The following is a 17,076-nucleotide window of genomic DNA, read 5'->3' on the forward strand; positions in this document are numbered from 1 at the left end:
CGTCCAAGCGCGGCGGCGGGACGCGGGGCTGGGCAGGCTGCGGCCACCGTCCCGCTGCCGGAGGGTGCCCGTGGCCGTGGCCGTGCCCACGCCGTGCTCGTGGCTGCGCGCCGGGAGCCGAGCTCGGCACCCAGGAGTCCCCCCGCCCGGCCCGCCCTGTCCGTCCCCCCGGGCTCCGGTTTCCCTGTCGGAGGCAGATGCTTTCGCAGCCCCGTCCCTCCTCCTCCTTCTCCGGAGCAGCCTCCGCGCCGCGCTCCAGCCGCCCGGAGGTGCCTGCCCAGCCCAGCCCCAGCCCAGCCCCGCCGGCCGCGGTGCCCGCCCGCCCCGGCCCGGCGGAGGGAGGCAGCGGGCACCCACCCGCCGGGGCCCAGGCCGGACCCTCGGGGCGGCGGCGAGCCCGGCTGCCCGGCTCCCCGCGGGGGGCGCGGAGGGGGCTCGGCGCTCCCCCCAGCCCTGGCAGGATGCTGCCTTCCTCCCGGACCCAGCTGGGGCTCTTCTTCATCCTCCTCTGCCCCGCCAACATCATCGGGCTCTGGTGGTGAGTAGGACATCCCAGGGTGGGTGTCAGGAGGGCGCGCAGGGTCCCTCGCTCTCTGCGGGTGGTCCCCCCACCCCAGCTTGGGGACAGAGTCCCCTACACCAAGGGCACCCTTTGGGTGGGGACCGCTGCTCGCTGGCTGGGTGGATCCAGCTCGGGGGCACCCCCATGCTGTCGGGGTTTGGCACACGAGGGTGGGGACAGCAGGCTGAGGGACCCCGGGAGTACAGGGCACCCAGGTCCTGTGGAGAGAGCTGCAGCCTGCCTCCCCGCACCCCAAGCCCACAGCCTGGGAGGGTTGTGTGCCTGTGGGGAGGGGAAGCGGGGGTAGGGGCCTCCCGACTTCTCCAATAAGTCAACTTTAATTAAAAGCCCGAGGGTCCCTATGGTGTCCCCTCCTGAGCGGTGGCCTGAACGCGGCGGGGACAAAACCCCTGTTTGTAATGGTGCCTTCATCAAAGGCAAAGACGCAGAGACGGTGCCTTGCAGGATACCGGAGGGGGTGGGGGATTCATTACAGGCGCAGAGCTGGGACCCAGCCTTGGAAAGCCCAGGTATCTGTCGAAACATGAACTATTTAAATCTATTAAGAATTTCACCCAGCCTGTCTTTATCCGGTTTTAAGTGCTTAGATTCCAGCTCCCCGGCGTGCCGTCCGGGTTATCATTCATTATCTGAGGCTATTCGTCTCCACATTGTCACACTCTTTTGACCCCTAAAATAAAGCTCTCCATAAGCCTTTCCCTTCCCGGTCCCCCGCCTGCCCGCCAGTGATTTATTCTGTGGCTCCATCCCCTTTGCTAGCCTTGGCTCCAGGGGTGCAGGGCAAAAGCAGGGAGGGCCTTGGTGGGTATAAATCGTGCCGTTACGGATGGTTTTACACCAGTTGAGAGTTTGGACCCAGAGCCCAAGCACAGTGTTTATTGCTAGGGAAGGGTTTAATTCGGCTCTGAGAGAGGCTTGCCTTATTTTTTTGCTAGAGGAGGGGAGACCAAGGTAGGGTGAGCCCTGGCCGGGGCTGGGTGCATGCTGAGGGTCCCCCTGCTCCCCGCCACCCACCTCGGGGTAGCTGCACCATCCTGGGGCATGGTCCATCCTGCTGTTTTTCCCCTGGCTAATTCTCAGACTGCTGCTCCACACACAAGGCTGTCCCTTCAGCTCTTTCCTCTTTCTCTACCCCAGCCTCACTACCCACCCGGTGAGCCCTCACCCCCAAGATCGTGCCCCGCACCCCATCTCCAGGGACATCAATACCACCCAGCCCATGGCTGGAAAGGGCAGGGGTAAAGCGGGAGTTCTCTTTGCCTTCAATTCAGGGGCAGGCAGACAGCACCGGCAAGGGCAGGGTGCTGGGGTACTGCTGCCCTCCTCCCCGGCTGCTCAGAGCTGTGTCTCGCTGCCGAGCCCGGGTCCTGCTGGTGCCGTGACCATGCCGTGCGTGTGCTAGCAGCGCCGGCTTGGGGAGAGTAGCAGTATTTGGCAGAGGAGGGCAAGGGGTCACACTTGTTTTTTCTTCTATTAAAAAAGAAGAAGAAAAGGAACCTTTAATTTAAGACTAATAACCCAGCTGCACGCATGGCCACATGCGTCGGGCAGTGGAGTGGCCGCAGGGGGATCGCCAGCATGCACTCTGCTTCACTCTGGAGCCCAGAGCCAGTGAGCCGGGAGGAGGTGATGAAGCCACCAGCACCACCAAACGGATGTGCCGGGCTTCCCAGGATGGGGCACTGGAGCAGCCAGCTGATTCACGAGCTGCTTCCCCCAGAGCTTGGGATCTCCGGCCCCCGGCTGAGATCATCCCTCATTTCCAGGGAGCTCTTCCCGTGTCGGGGAGAGAGGTCCGGGTGCTGCCCAGCCCTTTGAGCCCAGTTGAGACGGGCATCTTCCCATGTGCCTGCTGCTGGTACCCGTCCTCTTTCCCAGATCTGGGTAGCACTGGTGACTGTGGGTTTTCTTTTGGTGAGGAGGGGTTCAAGGGTGCAGCCATGTGTTGTGCCAGGGCTCCTGGAACCCCCAGGGCTGGTGGCATTGGTAGAGCTGTTCCTTACTGTCCCTGTCACCAATGCATAGGGAACTTGGTGGCACGCCTTCATGTGTACATCTCTGCACACTCACCTGGAGCACCTGTGGGTGCTTAGCCAAGGGGGCATGTTGCCCTGGGCAGGAAAGGAAGGTCTTTACCCGCCACCCCATCCCACCCCTGGGCGCATTGGCTGTGCAGTGCAGGGGGACGCAGGGGCTGCCTTTTTGAGGCATTTTTTTCCCACGCTGGTGACAAACTGATTTGTGAGAGTGGCACGGCAAGGTGCAGTGGGGCTGGGTCCCGGGGCGGGCTGTCCCCAGCCCAGGCATGCAGCAGGGCTCGGCCTCTTGCAGATGGTAACGGCGCCTGTTGGGATCCTGGCAGATGGCTACATCTACAGAAAAAGGTTTGGGTGCGATGTCTGAGCGGTGACATCATGCTGATGATATTGTAGCCTGAGAAAGAGCATCCTCATTGTGGCAGGATATCCTCAGAGGGCTCACTGAAGATACAGTCACCCTTGTCCTATAGCCCCTGTGCCCCTGTGTCTAAGAAGAGACAGAGGAACAGGGGACGGGCATACACACGAACCTTTCCATGGCAGAGGGGAGTCAGCTATGGCCAGGGCCAATGGGGAAGATGTGACATTCAGGTGCTGCCGGTCCCTTGGTTAGTGCCAGGCTGCAGGGAACAGGTTCTCCTTGCTCCCACCAGTCCTGTAAAATCTCTTTCTTCCTCCTCCCTTCATCTTTTTGTGTTTCTCATCCAACTCCTTGTGCACCAGTGATTCCTTCCTGAGCAGGAAAGGTAGGGGCTGCCTGGGGTTCCCGGGCTGGCCCGGAGGGTGCAGGGATACGGGGCTGGAAAACCTGGTGTCTCAGGAGCCCCGGGAAGGTTGAGGGCAGGATTTCAGCCAGGCTGGTTTGTGGTTGGACTGCGCTCACAGGGATGGAGGCACCATGGGGATGGGGGTGAGCAAAGCCTGGGCTTCCCCAGTACCCCAACGCCCATTAGCTCTCTGTGGGCATGGCCGAGAGCAGTTGGGAGGTAGAAGAGAGAGCAAGGGGGAAAACCATCCCAGGTGAGATATTCTCTGCTCCAGCTGTGGGTCTGAGGTGGCCCAGAGGGACTGACGCCTGCCCTGCGTCCCCTTCCCATGCATGCCCACAGGCAGCGTGTCTCCAGCTCTCAGTACAGCTCCTCCAGATGCCGGCTCAGGGAGGACCCATCCACTGGCACCCGTGGCTGCACCCCTACTTGAGGGGGTCCCGGCCCTGCGCCCCCCAAAACCACACACTCCTGGGTGGGTTTCATTAGCCGGTGGCCTCCCCTTCTCTGCTGCCCCAACCAGCACCACCTGTGCTGTCTGCAGGCTGTAAGGGCAGGCTGCTGGACTGTAGGACCCTGCCTGTGTGCCTGGGGGTGAGCATCGTGAGTCACCCCCTTGGGCCTGCTGACCCACACCCGCCACCCCACAGCCCACGGCCACCCATGGCGCCCAGCAGACTGGGCTGCCTGGCCGTCCCGGGCATGCCCTCACCCCTGGAGGAGCGCTGTGTGGGCAGCAAAGCACCTCCCAGCAAGGGAGCCCCTGCCCAGTGGCATCTCCCTGTGCCCCTTCTGCAGCAGCTGCTGACCTGCTGGGTTTTTCAAAGGGAAAATGTTTCCCTTGCGCTCTTTGAGATGGCACCGGCTCCATAATTGGGCTACTTGTGTCCTGCCCCAAAGACAATGGAGCTTTCTCCCATGCCATCCCTTGTCCCTGCTCCTGGTCTCCTCTACTCTCCTGTGGTGACACCCAGGCTGCCCAGCCCTGCCCTGCGCATGCCCTGAGCTGAAGGGCTTGGCCGGGCTTGGCATCAGAGGCTTGATCCCTTCGAGTCCCCCCTGTGCAGGAGAGTGCTGGGCAGAGCTGGGCGCACCTCGATATTCACTCATGAGGGGTCATGGATGTACAGGGTCCTGCCACCACACGTGGCACCCACACTTGGCCATATGCTGGCCCAGCCCTCATGCCACCCCAGCTCCAGTCTCCACGAGCGCTTGGAGGAAGGACACAGTGACCAGGCGGTGTGTACCCCTTTCTTCTCATCCCAGCACCTCCAGGGCTTGGACACGGCTTCGGGATGGCTGTCTCTGTGGGCACATGCTCCCTCCATCCCTGGCCGGTACCCACAGCACAAGCTTGGGCAGCTCCTGCTCGGGAGCGCCCGGCCTCGGCGTGACCCTGCAGCCGGCAGGTCCGTGGGTTGACGCCATGCCATGCCAAAGCCTCTTTCCTTTGGGCAGCTTCCCAGCTATTTGCATCCCAGCCTTGCTGAGGAGGTGCGAGGAGGAGGGCAGGGAACAGCGTCCCCCTGCTCTCCTGGACCCACAGCATTTCCTGCTCCCTCAGTGCCCCTGGCGCTGCTCGGCAGCCGAGCCCCAGCTGTGCCCCCCAGGGCAGTGACTTGCTGCTTACTCACCCCCCTGTGCACCTCCTTCGCTTTCCACACCCGGCTGCCCTGGTTAGTGGCAGCACCTACGCATTGCCCCAGGTGAGGGGCTGGGTACCCACTCTGCGCCTGCGTGGGATGAAGGGAAAGTTGGACAGGTGAAAATTCATGTGCGTCCCCCCCTCGCCCTGTTTGCAAGGCTTGGAAAGAGACGGACTCCCATCAGGTCCGATTTCCTTGCAGGGCTGTCACTGAGTGTGACACCACTGGGTGGGATGCAGGGTGACCTGTCCCCATGGGGATGGAGCTCGGCTCTCCAGGGCTGGCATCCTGCGGCTTTAGCCTCTGCAAGCAGGTGAAGAAGTGCCTGTTAGCTCGGGGCGATGGGCTGGGTACCCTGGCACCCTGCATCTCCCTCCTGAAGGCATCCAGGGGCTGGGACGGAGACCTGGATGTGAGGCAGGCCATACCCTTGCTACCCCACAGCGGGGTCCCCTTGCCACATGGGAATGCCCAGGCAGCAGTACTCAACGGGTGCAGACCTAGCTGGTCCCATGTGGAGCTGGCATGACACAACCACTGCTCTCCCTCGGGGTTTCAGGGCCGTCAGGACCAAAGAAGACATTTTTCCACCCAAGATGCAGGTGCTGTTTATGAAGGTTGACCATCCTCTTCCTCGCCGCATGGCTCTGCCAGCCCCTCTCCATCGGGTCCCTGCAAACTGGGACCCCACTGGCTCCCTTCGATCATGGTTCGCTGGCAGGGGCCAGAAGAAGCCCTGCTCCACACCATCCCCATGTCCAAGGGGGAGATGGGGACTTGTGCCAGGCTCCTCAGTCTATGATTTTGGCTGGGAACCAGATCGGGACATGCTGGAGGCTCCATGACCCTGAGCTGAGCCGAAAAAGCTGGTGATTATGGCTTTTAGAAGCCCCGGCTCTGTCGCAGCAGGAATCGCATCCAAAGCACAGGGGTTGCATCAGAAGTCCCGGTGACTCCTGTTTCCTCTGTGTCACCCAGACCGGGCTCAGGCTGCAGCTCCGGCAGTCGAAGGGTTGCAGCAGCAGTTCGGCAGCACGTTGCAGATCTTCTTCCGTGCCTCAGTTTCCCCTTTCGGCAACGGGGGTTGTTTTCCTCGCAGAGGGGAGCTGGGAATCAGGGAGGAAAGCAGGGCTCATAGTCCTGGCTCCTTTCGGTGCCAGGTGGCAGCGACGTGGCGGCAGCTTCGGCAGCAGGCAAAGGGCACCGGGGGCAGGCGGGAGGGATGCCGCCGAGGCGCTGGGCCCGGCCGGGGGCTGCCAGGCAGGAGGTGGCAGGGGGCCGGTGTGCCCCAGGCGGGTTGGGGGGAGCTGGGCTGGCGACCCGGTTCCTTCACCAGGGCAGGGGGAGGAGTGCCCGGCGGCAGAGGTGGGGCACCTTAATTGTAGATGCGGGAGGCCTTGGAGCAGGACAAGCTCAGGCAGATCTGGGCCCCGCGCCGGAGCCCTTGCCAAAGCGGTAGCAGTTTGGCAGCATTTTTCTTGCCCTTGTCTCCCCCCCGCCCCCCCCCCCCCCCAACCCCTCCAAAGCAAAACAGCTCTCGGGCTCCCGGCAGCCTCCCCGTGCCAGAAAGCGGAGCCCAGCGGAAATTAATATCGCGCCGGACTTAGGCAGCCCACCCCACGCCTTGTCGGCATGGCCGGCGAGCTCCCGCGTGCTCCCACCGGCCTCACCGCTGCCCGGGCCATGGGTGGGGACCCCCGCGGTGCCGGCGAGCCGCCCGCCGCCCCCCAGCCCTGCGGGGCTGAGCTCTTCTTCCCGGCCTGATCCGGTGGGCCGGGGTGAGCCGCAGTTCAGCATTTGATCTGATGGCCCTGGGGGGCTGGCGCATCGTTTTCATATGAGTACAAAGAGTTGTCTCTTAATGAAAGTCCTGTCCCAGCTCCCGTTCTTCCCCATCCTGCCGGAGCAGGCGGCCAAACCTCCGTCGTCCCGTTGGGGATGTCGGGAGCCCACGGTCCCCAGGAGGGCAAGCTCAGAGCCCGGCATGGAGGCTTGAGTCCCCATGTGGTCATCGTGGGATGGGACTGGAAAAGCTTGCTGGTGGCTTTCCACATGGGTCTCAGTTTCCCCATCGGTGGGGGACCCGTGCCAGCCCAGCCACGGCCCCGCGGTGCTTCCCCAGCTGCCCCATCCCTTTGCAGAGGCGCCCGTGCATCATGCAGCAAAGGGAAACTGAGCTGTGGGGAGCAAAGGGAGATGGGTGCTCCCCAACAGCAGTGTGGGCTTGCCTCAGTTTCCCTGCTGGAGGTCACCCTTCCAGGCTGTGCCTCTTGGTTGAGCTTTTTAACCCTTTAAACCTCCAACCAAAGCATAAGGGCTCCGTCTCCAGCCTGTGCGAGAGGGCACGTGTCCTCCCCAAACCCAGCTGGGGTTTGGTGGGCAGGAGATGTGGGCAGCTTGGGAGCCTGGCGTGGGGCAGGGGGACCCTGGCAGGACCTCGGGCTTCAAAGAAGGGGCTAGGAGAGCGTTTGCACTTGGGGCAGGATGGCAAGCGAAGTCCTGCAGCCTGGTATTCCGAACACAGCCCCCCAGCTGCGCGAGAGCGAAAAGGAAACCCAGAACATAGTTAAACACCGAGATTCAGCTTGTGATTTTCGAGCCCCTGGGGCTTGGCCAGACTATAAAGGTCTGGGTTTGGAAGCTGCAGCACAGCCGGTGCTCCCCAGCGAGCAGGGCTGCCGGCATCACGGGCTGCCCGAGCGCTGCTCCCCCCCTGGAGGGGGTTCCAGGGGACATGGCCTCACAGTCCTCGGGCATCCTAAAATGCTGGGGGATGCTGAGTCCAGCCCTGGGGTCCTGTGGGCATCCACAGCCAGGAAAACCATGTTATCGAGCAGGATGAGCTCTGAGCCCATGGGAGCGGTGCTGGAGGCAAGGGGAAACTGAGTGGGGCTGTGTTCGGGGCGAGCTAAATTCGGGTGGCCCATGGCCACGCAGTCTCCGTGCCATGGGACGGGCGGCGTGGGCGGGAGGCTGTCAGCGCGGCGTGCCTGCCCTCTGCCCGCTGCAGCTCCGGCATTGCCGGCGGCGGAGCTGGAGCATCGCCCGCCCCAGCACGGGGCACGGTGCCGGCGAACTGTGCAGCTGCACGAGCCGTGCCACGGAGGGCACTCCAGGCAAAATGTGTGGGGAAAGTACAGGAGTTTCTGTAGCCAGCGGCATGCTGGGGAGCGCGTTGTCGTGCTCAGACTTTGCCTCCCAGCCTGGAGAGCCAGGCACCTCGCTCCAGCTGTGCTGGCAAGGAGGAGCCGCCTCTGGCATGGGCCCAAGTGAGACTTGCCCTCCTGTGCTGGCATCGGCAGAGCTGGCGCTGCCACCTGCATCCCTCCCTCGTGTGCCCGCACCCGCCCGCGAATCCGTTCCCCCAGGGCCGGTGCCTGGGTAGGGGGAGGCGAGCATGGGAGGCTGGCCAGCAGCCAAGGGGTTTTATCGCCAGCAAGGTCACTCAGCTCGTCTCCCACGGGGTAAAGCAGCCAGTCCCCCTGGAGAGGGGGAGGCGCGCGAAGAGCACTGGCTGGGCTCCCTGCTGCACCCACAGGGCTCTGGGAGCCGCAGCTACACTGGGCATCGGTCACACCGTGATGCCAGGGCTGTGCCGGGTCAGCGCCAGACCCAAAGAGCAGGTGCTGAGCAGCACAGCGTCTCTGCCACCTCCCACTGGGGACACCGCCATCACCCCCAGGGATGTTCCCAAGGGCTTCGGGGTGTGGAGTGGCATGTGCTGGCATCACCCTCCAGCCAGCCCCATAGCTGGGGATCTCCCCCATTCCCCGTCTGGCTGGGCAGGGCAAAGTATCCCCTGGGTGCTGGCACGCAGGTGCCACCCATGCTTTTTGTCCTGCCCTCCCTGCATACCTCTCCCTGTCCCCTTGTCACCCAGGCTCAGGGCTGAGCCGTCGTCACTGCCCCGCAGCCCCGCTCTGTCCCTGGGAGCAGGTCTGGCCATGCCCCATCCTCACCCTGGTCCCCTCTGGGCTTGGGTGCTGGTTTTGCTCTGCTCGCTGTCCCTCCTGCAGGGCAGTGGGGAGCCCCCTGGTCATGGACCCCAACAGCATCTGCCGCAAGACGAAGCGGCTGGCAGGGAAGCAGGCAGAGCTGTGCCAGCTGGAGCCAGAGATCGTGCAGGAGGTGGCCAAGGGCACCAAGCTGGGCGTCCGAGAGTGCCAGTACCAATTCCGCTTCCGCCGCTGGAACTGCACCAGCCACAGCAAGTACTTCGGCAAGATCCTGCAGCAGGGTAAGGCCAGCGCTTCCTCGGCCTCCCATCTCCTAAAAAGCAAACCACAGCCTCCAGCTGCCTGGCCACGTGCCTCCCCGGGACTCCTGGAGCAGAGTCTGGGCATATAAACATGTGTGTATGTGTGTGTGTGTGTGTGTGTGGAGGGGCTTGCTCAGTGCTCCCCAGTGCAGTCATGCTGAGGTTTTACTGCCGGGACATGTCTCCCCATGTTGTAATGAAGCAATTACCGATGCTCCCAGACAGTGCGGGGCTTCACAAAGCCCAAGAATGCACCCTCGTCTGGCAGTGATTTACTGCTCCCCCGGCACCCTGGGGTGTGCTGGGGGAAGGGGCCCGGGTGGGAGGCAGCGCGCAGCCGCTGGGAGCTGCCCCTCGCCCCATGGGTTCCCTACAGATCTCTCCGCCTGGCCTTGCAGGGAGCAGATGAGAGGAGCACTTGCCCCCTGTCCCTGCGTCACTGGGAGGGCACCCTGATGTCACCCCGAGGGACAGGGGCGGGGTGGCAGGGAGGGATGGGGAGGTCCCAGCCAGGTGGATACAGTGGTCCAAGCCCAGTCCAGCTGCATCAAAGCCCAAGCAGGGGCAGAACGAGGTGGCTCCTGTGAATCTGTAAGGGATGGGAAAGCCCTACCATGGTCCACAGGGAGAGAGGTGGGGGGGTGGATAGAGAAGGGGGGGATGCATGAAGCACCTCGGGCTGGTAGGGCCACTTAGTGGGTGGTGAGTTTAGTCCTGTCCCTGCTCCCACATTGGTACCTGTGCCGGGGCGGATGAAGATGCTGGAGCGAACCCCGGTCTCCTCGGCCATCACATCTGCTGGTGCATTCGCCAGGCCAAGGGAGAGCGGGTATGCCCTTGGGCCTTGCAGGGGAGTCAGGGTGGCCTCCCTGGGGGCAGGGCAGGGCAAGGGCAGAGCGCCCTGGGCACCCGGCAGCTGCGGGTACCAGTGGGTGGCAGAGCTGGGGCCCCAAGGGAGACATTGGCATGTGGTGGGGGAGCAGGCTCTTTTAAGAAGCTGATTTGCAAGTGTGGGATCCCCCCAACACAGGGAGGTGTATTCGGTCCAGGGGAGAGAGCCAGGGCACAAAGGGAACAGTCTTGCCTCTGGAGTCACCTATTTTCACACTGACCTGGCAGCGAGGCAGGTGGGATCTGTGCCAGGCAGGGCTCCAGACTGGAAGCGGGGTGGGGCCAGGATTCCAGGGCCAGACCAGGTGGCGACTGGGTGATGCTGGTGGATGAGCTGTCAGGTACCCAGGGACAGCTTGGGATGGAGGAGATGCAGGCACATCAGGCGCGGGGCTGCTGAAGGGGCCACCACTCTGTCTGGCCCAGCCTTGCTGCTGGAACGGTGGAGATGAGCAATGTCCTGGGGGCAGTGGTGAGGCTGGGACCCCCTGGCACTCTGAGGACACGGGACATCCCAGCTAGAGGTGTGGAGGTCCCCAAGGCTGCATTGTGGGTGTCAGAAGCAGAGAGCTTGCCCTGCACTGAGCCGTGCCAACAGGCACCAGCCTCCCTGTAAGCCTGCAGGGACTGCATAAACCATCCCAGCATTTTTGGGGTTCCCAGCTGCCATCGGATGGGCACCTCCCATCCAACAGCCTCTTCTTTCCAAGGATACTGCAATAGGCTCTGCTTCCCGGCCGTGGCCTCCCCGATGCGGTCACGGCCATCCCCCCTTCCGCCCCTGCCTCCTGTGCCAGGCACAGCATGCCAGGGCAGGCTGGCTTGGGGGCAGCCACGTGTCTGGAGGAGCTGTCAGAGAAGCGGCATCCCCCCGGGGCCCAGCTGGCAGGGTGGCACGGGGACCTCTGCCAGCTGCGGACTGCCCGCCGAGGGCTCTGCGAACCCCAGGGGTCGTGTGGCTTAGGGGGGGCGGGAGGGCCAGGGCAGGGGGCACCTGTCCCTGGGGTGGCACTGCTGGCAAAGCACTGGTGTGCTCAGTTCCTACCAAGACCAGTGGGAATCAGGTGCTGTGTGGGCTTGTGGAAGAGCTGCTCATGCAGCCAGTGACCAGGAACCCCTCTTCCCACAGCCCCCCAAGTCAGAGTGCTGGAGACAGAGGGATGGGGCACCCCCCCCCCCAAACACACCTTCCCCTCCGTCCCCATGCCCTGGGCACCCCCTGTGTGTCACCACCCTGAGCCAGCCCTGCCCTGGCATTTGGGTGGGCAGGGGTTCACCTGGCACAGGGTGAGGGGAGTGTGGGAGCTCCCCGAGCACCCCCGCTGCCAGAATCCCCCGCTGGCTGCGGCTGTGAGCGGCAGGTCTGGGCAGGGGAAGGATGCTTGGAATTCGTGTCCCGGAGCAGAGAGAGACAGGAGCAAATACTAATAATAAATAATCCTGCAGGGTGGAGGCTGTGCTGGTGGAGGGAGGGGGGCAGGCAGCGCCCCGTGGCAAACTGGGTATGGGGGGAGAGAGGGCAGCACAGCTTCATCACTGCCACCTTGCAGAGGGGTGAGTGGCACTCGCGGTGTCCCTCGCAGCGCTTCTGTCCAGGTGCCAGTTTGCAGCTGGGGATGGGATTTTTACTGCTTGGAGGGACATTGCAGGGTGGTGTGAGGAAGCTGTGGGCACCACCTGGTCACCTGGGACGCCCCTGCCTGCAGCCAGCACCAGCTCCCCTCTTTTCTATGGAAAAGCACCCATCCTTGCAAGAGGAGGCAGGAGGTTTCTTGCCCCTAGAACCGTACAGCTGGGGTGGAGGAACTCTGGCAGGGCCTGGCCATCCCCCAAATTCTGCATGTCTGCTTGCGAGAGACAGGTCCTGCCCCAGGCAGCCGGCTCTGGGGTGGGTACATCACCGGGGGAACAGCACAGAGCACAGAGGAAGGGGGACAAGGGAAGGTCTGAGCACCCATGGGGTGCTGGTGGGGGGATGCTTTGCTTGCAGAGTCTTTGCCAGAGCTGACCCCACATCCTGGCGCTGGCTGTTCCCCTGCAGATATCCGGGAGACAGCCTTCGTGTATGCCATCACGGCAGCCGGGGTGAGCCACGCCATCACGCAGGCCTGCAGCATGGGCGAGCTGCTGCAGTGTGGCTGCGAGCTGACGCGGAGCCGGGCTCCCCCCTCGCCCACAGTGGGTCCGGGCTCCGAGGGCACGGCCTGGGAGTGGGGGGGCTGCGGGGATGACGTGCAGTTCGGCTACGAGAAATCCCAGCAGTTCATGGATGCCAAGAGCAAGAAAGGCAAAAATGACATCCGAGCTCTCATCGACCTGCACAACAACGAAGCCGGGCGCTTGGTAAGGCCCCCGCGCTCCCTGCCCTCCGCAAGCATCACCCCCCCGTGCCCCTACCCAGCTCAACCCTCCACCTTATCTCCTCCAAGCCATGTACCTGCACCAGCTTTGGGTGAAATATGGACCAATATCTTTCAGGAGCCCTTTGCAGGTCCTTTGGAAACCCCCTGTGCCCCTCCCAGCACCCTCCCCCAGGCCAGGGCAGCACCAAAAGGCAGGGTTTTGGCTGGGGGTGCTGGGCAGGGAGGCGGGGGACTGGGGGCTGAGCATCACTGTCTCTTCCCCAGGCAGTGCGCAGCTACATGAGGACAGAGTGCAAATGCCACGGGCTGTCCGGCTCCTGCACCCTACGGACCTGCTGGCGGAAGATGCCCCATTTCCGTGAGGTGGGGGACCGCCTGCTTGAGCGCTTCAACGGGGCTTTCAAGGTGATGGGGGGCAATGACGGGAAAACTCTCATCCCCGTGGGCGACAACATCAAGCCTCCCGACAAGCAGGACCTCATCTACTCAGCCGATTCGCCTGATTTCTGCTCAGCTAACCGTAAGACAGGCTCACTGGGCACCCGGGGCCGTGTCTGCAACAGCACAGCCATGGACACGAGCGGGTGCGACCTGCTGTGCTGTGGGCGAGGGCACCGGGATGAGACGGTGGTGCTGGAGGAGAACTGCCTTTGCCGCTTCCACTGGTGCTGCGTGGTGCAGTGCCGCAAATGCTCCGTCCGTCAGGAGCTCAGCCTCTGCGTCTGACAGCCCAGGGTTGGGTGAGGACAATTTGGGGGGCCACCCCCAGGTTCACGCTGCAGCCCCCCCGGCACAGAGACAGGCTGAGCCGGTGGCAGGGACGGCGTGGGTGAGCCCAGCTCTGTGCCCTGGGGAGTCCCGGCTTCCCCGGGGGACAGTGTGGGGCTGCCTGGCATCCCCATGGCCCCTGCGGTGGGGGCTGCGGGTGCAGAGCTTCCATTAATAAAGCTATTTAAAGTTGGTGTGCCACAGCGCTTCCTGGGGAGGGCTGGGAAGTGCTGACCGCCATACTGGGATGGGACCGGCCGGAGAGCTGTCCTGCCCCTGCCGAGAGTCCTGATCAGCTGGACTCCCTCCAGCCTCCTGTTTGTGCTGGCCGTGCTAGGACCCATGGCAGAGCCTGGCTCATTTTTCATCCACTCTCTGCTTTTCTCCGTGGTTGTAGAGCCAGGAGATGAGTGTGGATGAGGGCGAGCGCTCTCCTGCCCCGCTCTGCAGCCCACAGGCTGGGTGGGTGCTCTCCTCCCATCATCCATGGCCACCGTTGCTTTGGGATGCCAGTTTGTGTCCTGCCACCACCAGACCTGGGATGTTTGCGGTCTGCAGTCCACGGTCCCTCCGCTCACCCCTCGTGCAGGAGGTACGGCTAGCTGCCCTGACACCATGGTGATGGTCTATGACTTTCTTGAAGGTATCCTCAATTCTTTTCACTCTGCCTTCAGCCACCGTTGCTGCAGTCCCCGCTGTAGGGCCTGGCACGGAGAAGCTCTGTGTGGCGCTAGCACTGTTGGCTTGGTGGCATGCAAGGCATTCGCTTGGCATGCTGTGGGCCACGTGCAGCCTCACCTGGCTGGCACGGTGCCAGGCATGTCTTGGTAACCTGATCAGCCCATGCCCTTTGTGGGCACACACAGGGTGAGGAGCAGCCCGCCTGGCTGCCCAGGTGGGCAGGCTGCCATCCCTCTGCTCCAGAGGCTCTGGGGGTCTCCGAGGGGTTCCCTCCCCTGCTGCAGAGAGCCCACAGGAACTCCTTTCTCCAGCCTTCCCCAGCGTGGGGGTTTAGGTAACTGCAGAGAAGAACTGCTTGGCTGACAATGCTACGCTGGGCAGAGGACCCCCCCGAGGGATGTCAGCAGAGCCAGAGCCTGGGCAGAGAGGTTCATGCTCCCATGCCTGCCCTCCACGCTGTAGCAATGCAGGGCATGGGGGCTTTGGTCATCCACCCCTCTGCAAAAGGACTACTAGGGCTCTCAGCCAAGGTGGGCAATGCCCTGCACACTGGGTACTGCCAGGCAGGGCGTGAGCAGAGCTCACGATGCTGGGCACACTGCAAAGCAAGGGGAGCAGCAGTGGGGTGCTGGTGATGCCCACCAGCAGGTCCCTCCTTGCCTCTGCCCAGGCAGCCAGCGGGGAAGGGCAGAGGAAGCAGGGTGCTGGTGAACTACTAACTTGGCCCAGCGAGTGCTGGGGTGGGACCCTCTAAATCTGTCAGCTGCAGCTTCGCAGCTGGAAATTCCCTGCTGGCTTACCCACAGTGGTGCTGGGAGAGGGGAGGCATATGGGGCTGCCGGCAACTCCCGGCCATGCGCCTGCCTGTGGGAACACATGGGTGGGTGTGAGCGGGGCTGGGTGGGTGCAGGTGAAGGTACCTGTGCATGCAAACAGCTTGGTGTGCGTGTGTGTACGCGTGCAGGTAACACGTCTCTGTGTGTTCACCACCATACATGTGCATGTGAGCTTGTGTGTGCACCCATCACTGTGTGTGTGAGCCCCTCGTGGGGGTGCAAAAAAGTTGGCCCGTGTGTCTTCATGCATGTCTATGAATACATGGCAAATTGTCAGCGTGTGTGTGCGCCGGTGATGCTGTCCCCATATGTACCTGTGTGCGAGCATGTTTGTTTGCATGCATCTTACTGTGTTTGTGCGGGTGTGTCTGGGACAGGGAGGACTTGTGTGGGAGCAGGAGGGCCCTGCAGGAGGGGAGCTGCAGAGATGCAGGGTCTGTGTGCTGGGAGACGTAGCGACGCATTTCGTAGGCTGAGCAGGTTCCTTTGAATTAGAAATTCCAGAGCACACCTCAAGCCCTGGACTGCCCATCCGGGGAGCTCAGTTCAGGCAGGTCCTGTGAAACTTTGGGTCACCCCTGCTCTCCCCTGGAGCCATCCCAGACTGAGGTCAATTATACTAGATGATTCTGAATCTCTCTGTGAGATGTCAGAGTGTATGGGTTGAGCTGAGTAGAGCTCCATGCCAGCTCTGACCTTCAGCAAGCTCCTTCTCTGGAGTCTGCCTCAGTTTCCCCATAATGGGCTGCTTTCATGCTCCTGGCTGCATGGACATGGCTCTGAAGGTCTGGATCATGGATAAACCCTGGGGAAGATGGGTAGTTCTTGTGAGTAGGGGATCTGACCTGTGTCGTCTCTGCCATTGCCCCAGATCACAGCTTCTGAAGGCTGGAGACCACAAAAGCCAAAAACGTGGAAGGGGAAGAAGCTGGAAAATGGAGCTAGAGCAGGGGCAAGGGGTTCTCACGTGGAGAGAGGCACATGGTCACTGATTGTGGGGTGACTCCTCTGCACCTCCAGGATATCTCCAAGTGCCCTGCCCAACTGTGGAGAAGGGTTATCTCTTATGGGGGCTGCCAACTCCCTGCCACTGCTCCCTGCTGGCCCTGAGCTGGCAGAGCCACATCCATCCCCTTGGTAGCCAGGAGAGGCCCTGGCATAGGCAAGTGATGCTGGTAGCCAGGCAGGGTCTGGAGCTGGTCCAGTGGGTTTGGAGAGGGCTTAACAGCCAGCAGCACCCCCTAGCAATCTCCCAGCTCCCCAACCCCCTAGCAGTTCCCCCAGCTCCTCAGACCTCCAGGAGCTCCCCAAGAGCTCCCCATCCACTAGGACCCCATCCCAAACTCCTAGAAGCACTCCAGCAGTCCCCAGGAGCCCCTCGTCCCCCAGCTCCCCAGAAGTGCCCCGGGAGCCCCCAGATTCCTAGAAGTCCCCGAGGTCCCAAGACCCCTAGGAGGCCGCTGAAACCCCTCAAGAGCCCGCAGCTCTCAGCCCGGGGGGGCGCAGCATCCCCGCCGTCGCCGTGGCAACCCGGGATGCGGGGCGGGGCAGCCGGCGCGGCGCCGGGCGGCCGCCAGGGGGAGCTGCGGCACGGCACGGCACGGCGGGGGTGTCCCGGGGGAGTGCTGGGGGGGGCCGGGGGGAGATGGGGCGTGTGTATTTGGGAGATGGAGGGGTGCATGGGGAACATGGGGAGTGGGCATGGGGAGGTGCATAGGAGTGGGCACAGGGGTCTCCGGGGGTATGTGTGCATGGGAAACATGGGGGAGTGCATGGGGGGGTGTACAGGGTTGTGCACTGGGGGGCATGGGGATGGCCGGGGAGTTTGCGTGGGGGTGTGTATGGGAGGGCATGGTGGGGAGTGTATAGGGGTGTGCACGGGGGGATGTGCGTGGGGCTGCGTGAATGTGGGTGTGCATGAGGGTTCATGGAGGTTCACGGAGGTGTGCAGGTGGCTGTGCTTGGGGACCTGTACACGGGGATTTGTGTGCATGGGGTGTGTATGCGTACGGGTGTGCGTGAGACTGTACTTGAAAGAAAGTGCAGGGCAGTGTGCATGTGCGTATGTATGAGCCCCCCTATTCCCCCCAAACTCTCAGCCCCATGCTCTTGGGGGCAGTGCTCAGACAGGACCCAGCTCTGGGGGGCTGGTGTAAGGCGGGGGTGCACAAGGGTGGCTGTGTGGGTGCCACGTGTAGCTGGAGGGTCCGGGGGGTGTAGTTGTACATGTGCGTGTGTAGC

At 63.0% G+C, this 17,076-nt stretch overlaps 1 protein-coding gene across 1 annotated transcript; it reads left to right on the forward strand.

Moving 5' to 3' along the window:
• The first annotated feature begins 461 nt into the window (after window positions 1–461).
• On the forward strand, window positions 462–13,276 carry WNT6 (Wnt family member 6). The gene is made up of 4 exons (XM_059820628.1): window positions 462–538; window positions 9,055–9,275; window positions 12,229–12,530; window positions 12,815–13,276. The coding sequence occupies exons 1-4, from the start codon at window positions 462–464 to the stop codon at window positions 13,274–13,276; spliced, it is 1,062 nt and encodes a 353-aa protein (XP_059676611.1).
• The last annotated feature ends 3,800 nt before the right edge of the window (window positions 13,277–17,076 follow it).

The sequence above is a fragment of the Gavia stellata genome, chromosome 8 (genome assembly GCF_030936135.1).
Source record: "Gavia stellata isolate bGavSte3 chromosome 8, bGavSte3.hap2, whole genome shotgun sequence".
NCBI classification, from domain to species: domain Eukaryota; kingdom Metazoa; phylum Chordata; class Aves; order Gaviiformes; family Gaviidae; genus Gavia; species Gavia stellata.

Coding starts and splice junctions, on each gene's coding strand:
- WNT6 (XM_059820628.1), top strand. CDS start 462: ATGCTGCCTTCCTCCCGGACCCAGCTGGGGCTCTTCTTCATCCTCCTC. Junction 539..9,054: donor AACATCATCGGGCTCTGGTG/GTGAGTAGGACA, acceptor TCCCTCCTGCAG/GGCAGTGGGGAGCCCCCTGG. Junction 9,276..12,228: donor CGGCAAGATCCTGCAGCAGG/GTAAGGCCAGCG, acceptor GTTCCCCTGCAG/ATATCCGGGAGACAGCCTTC.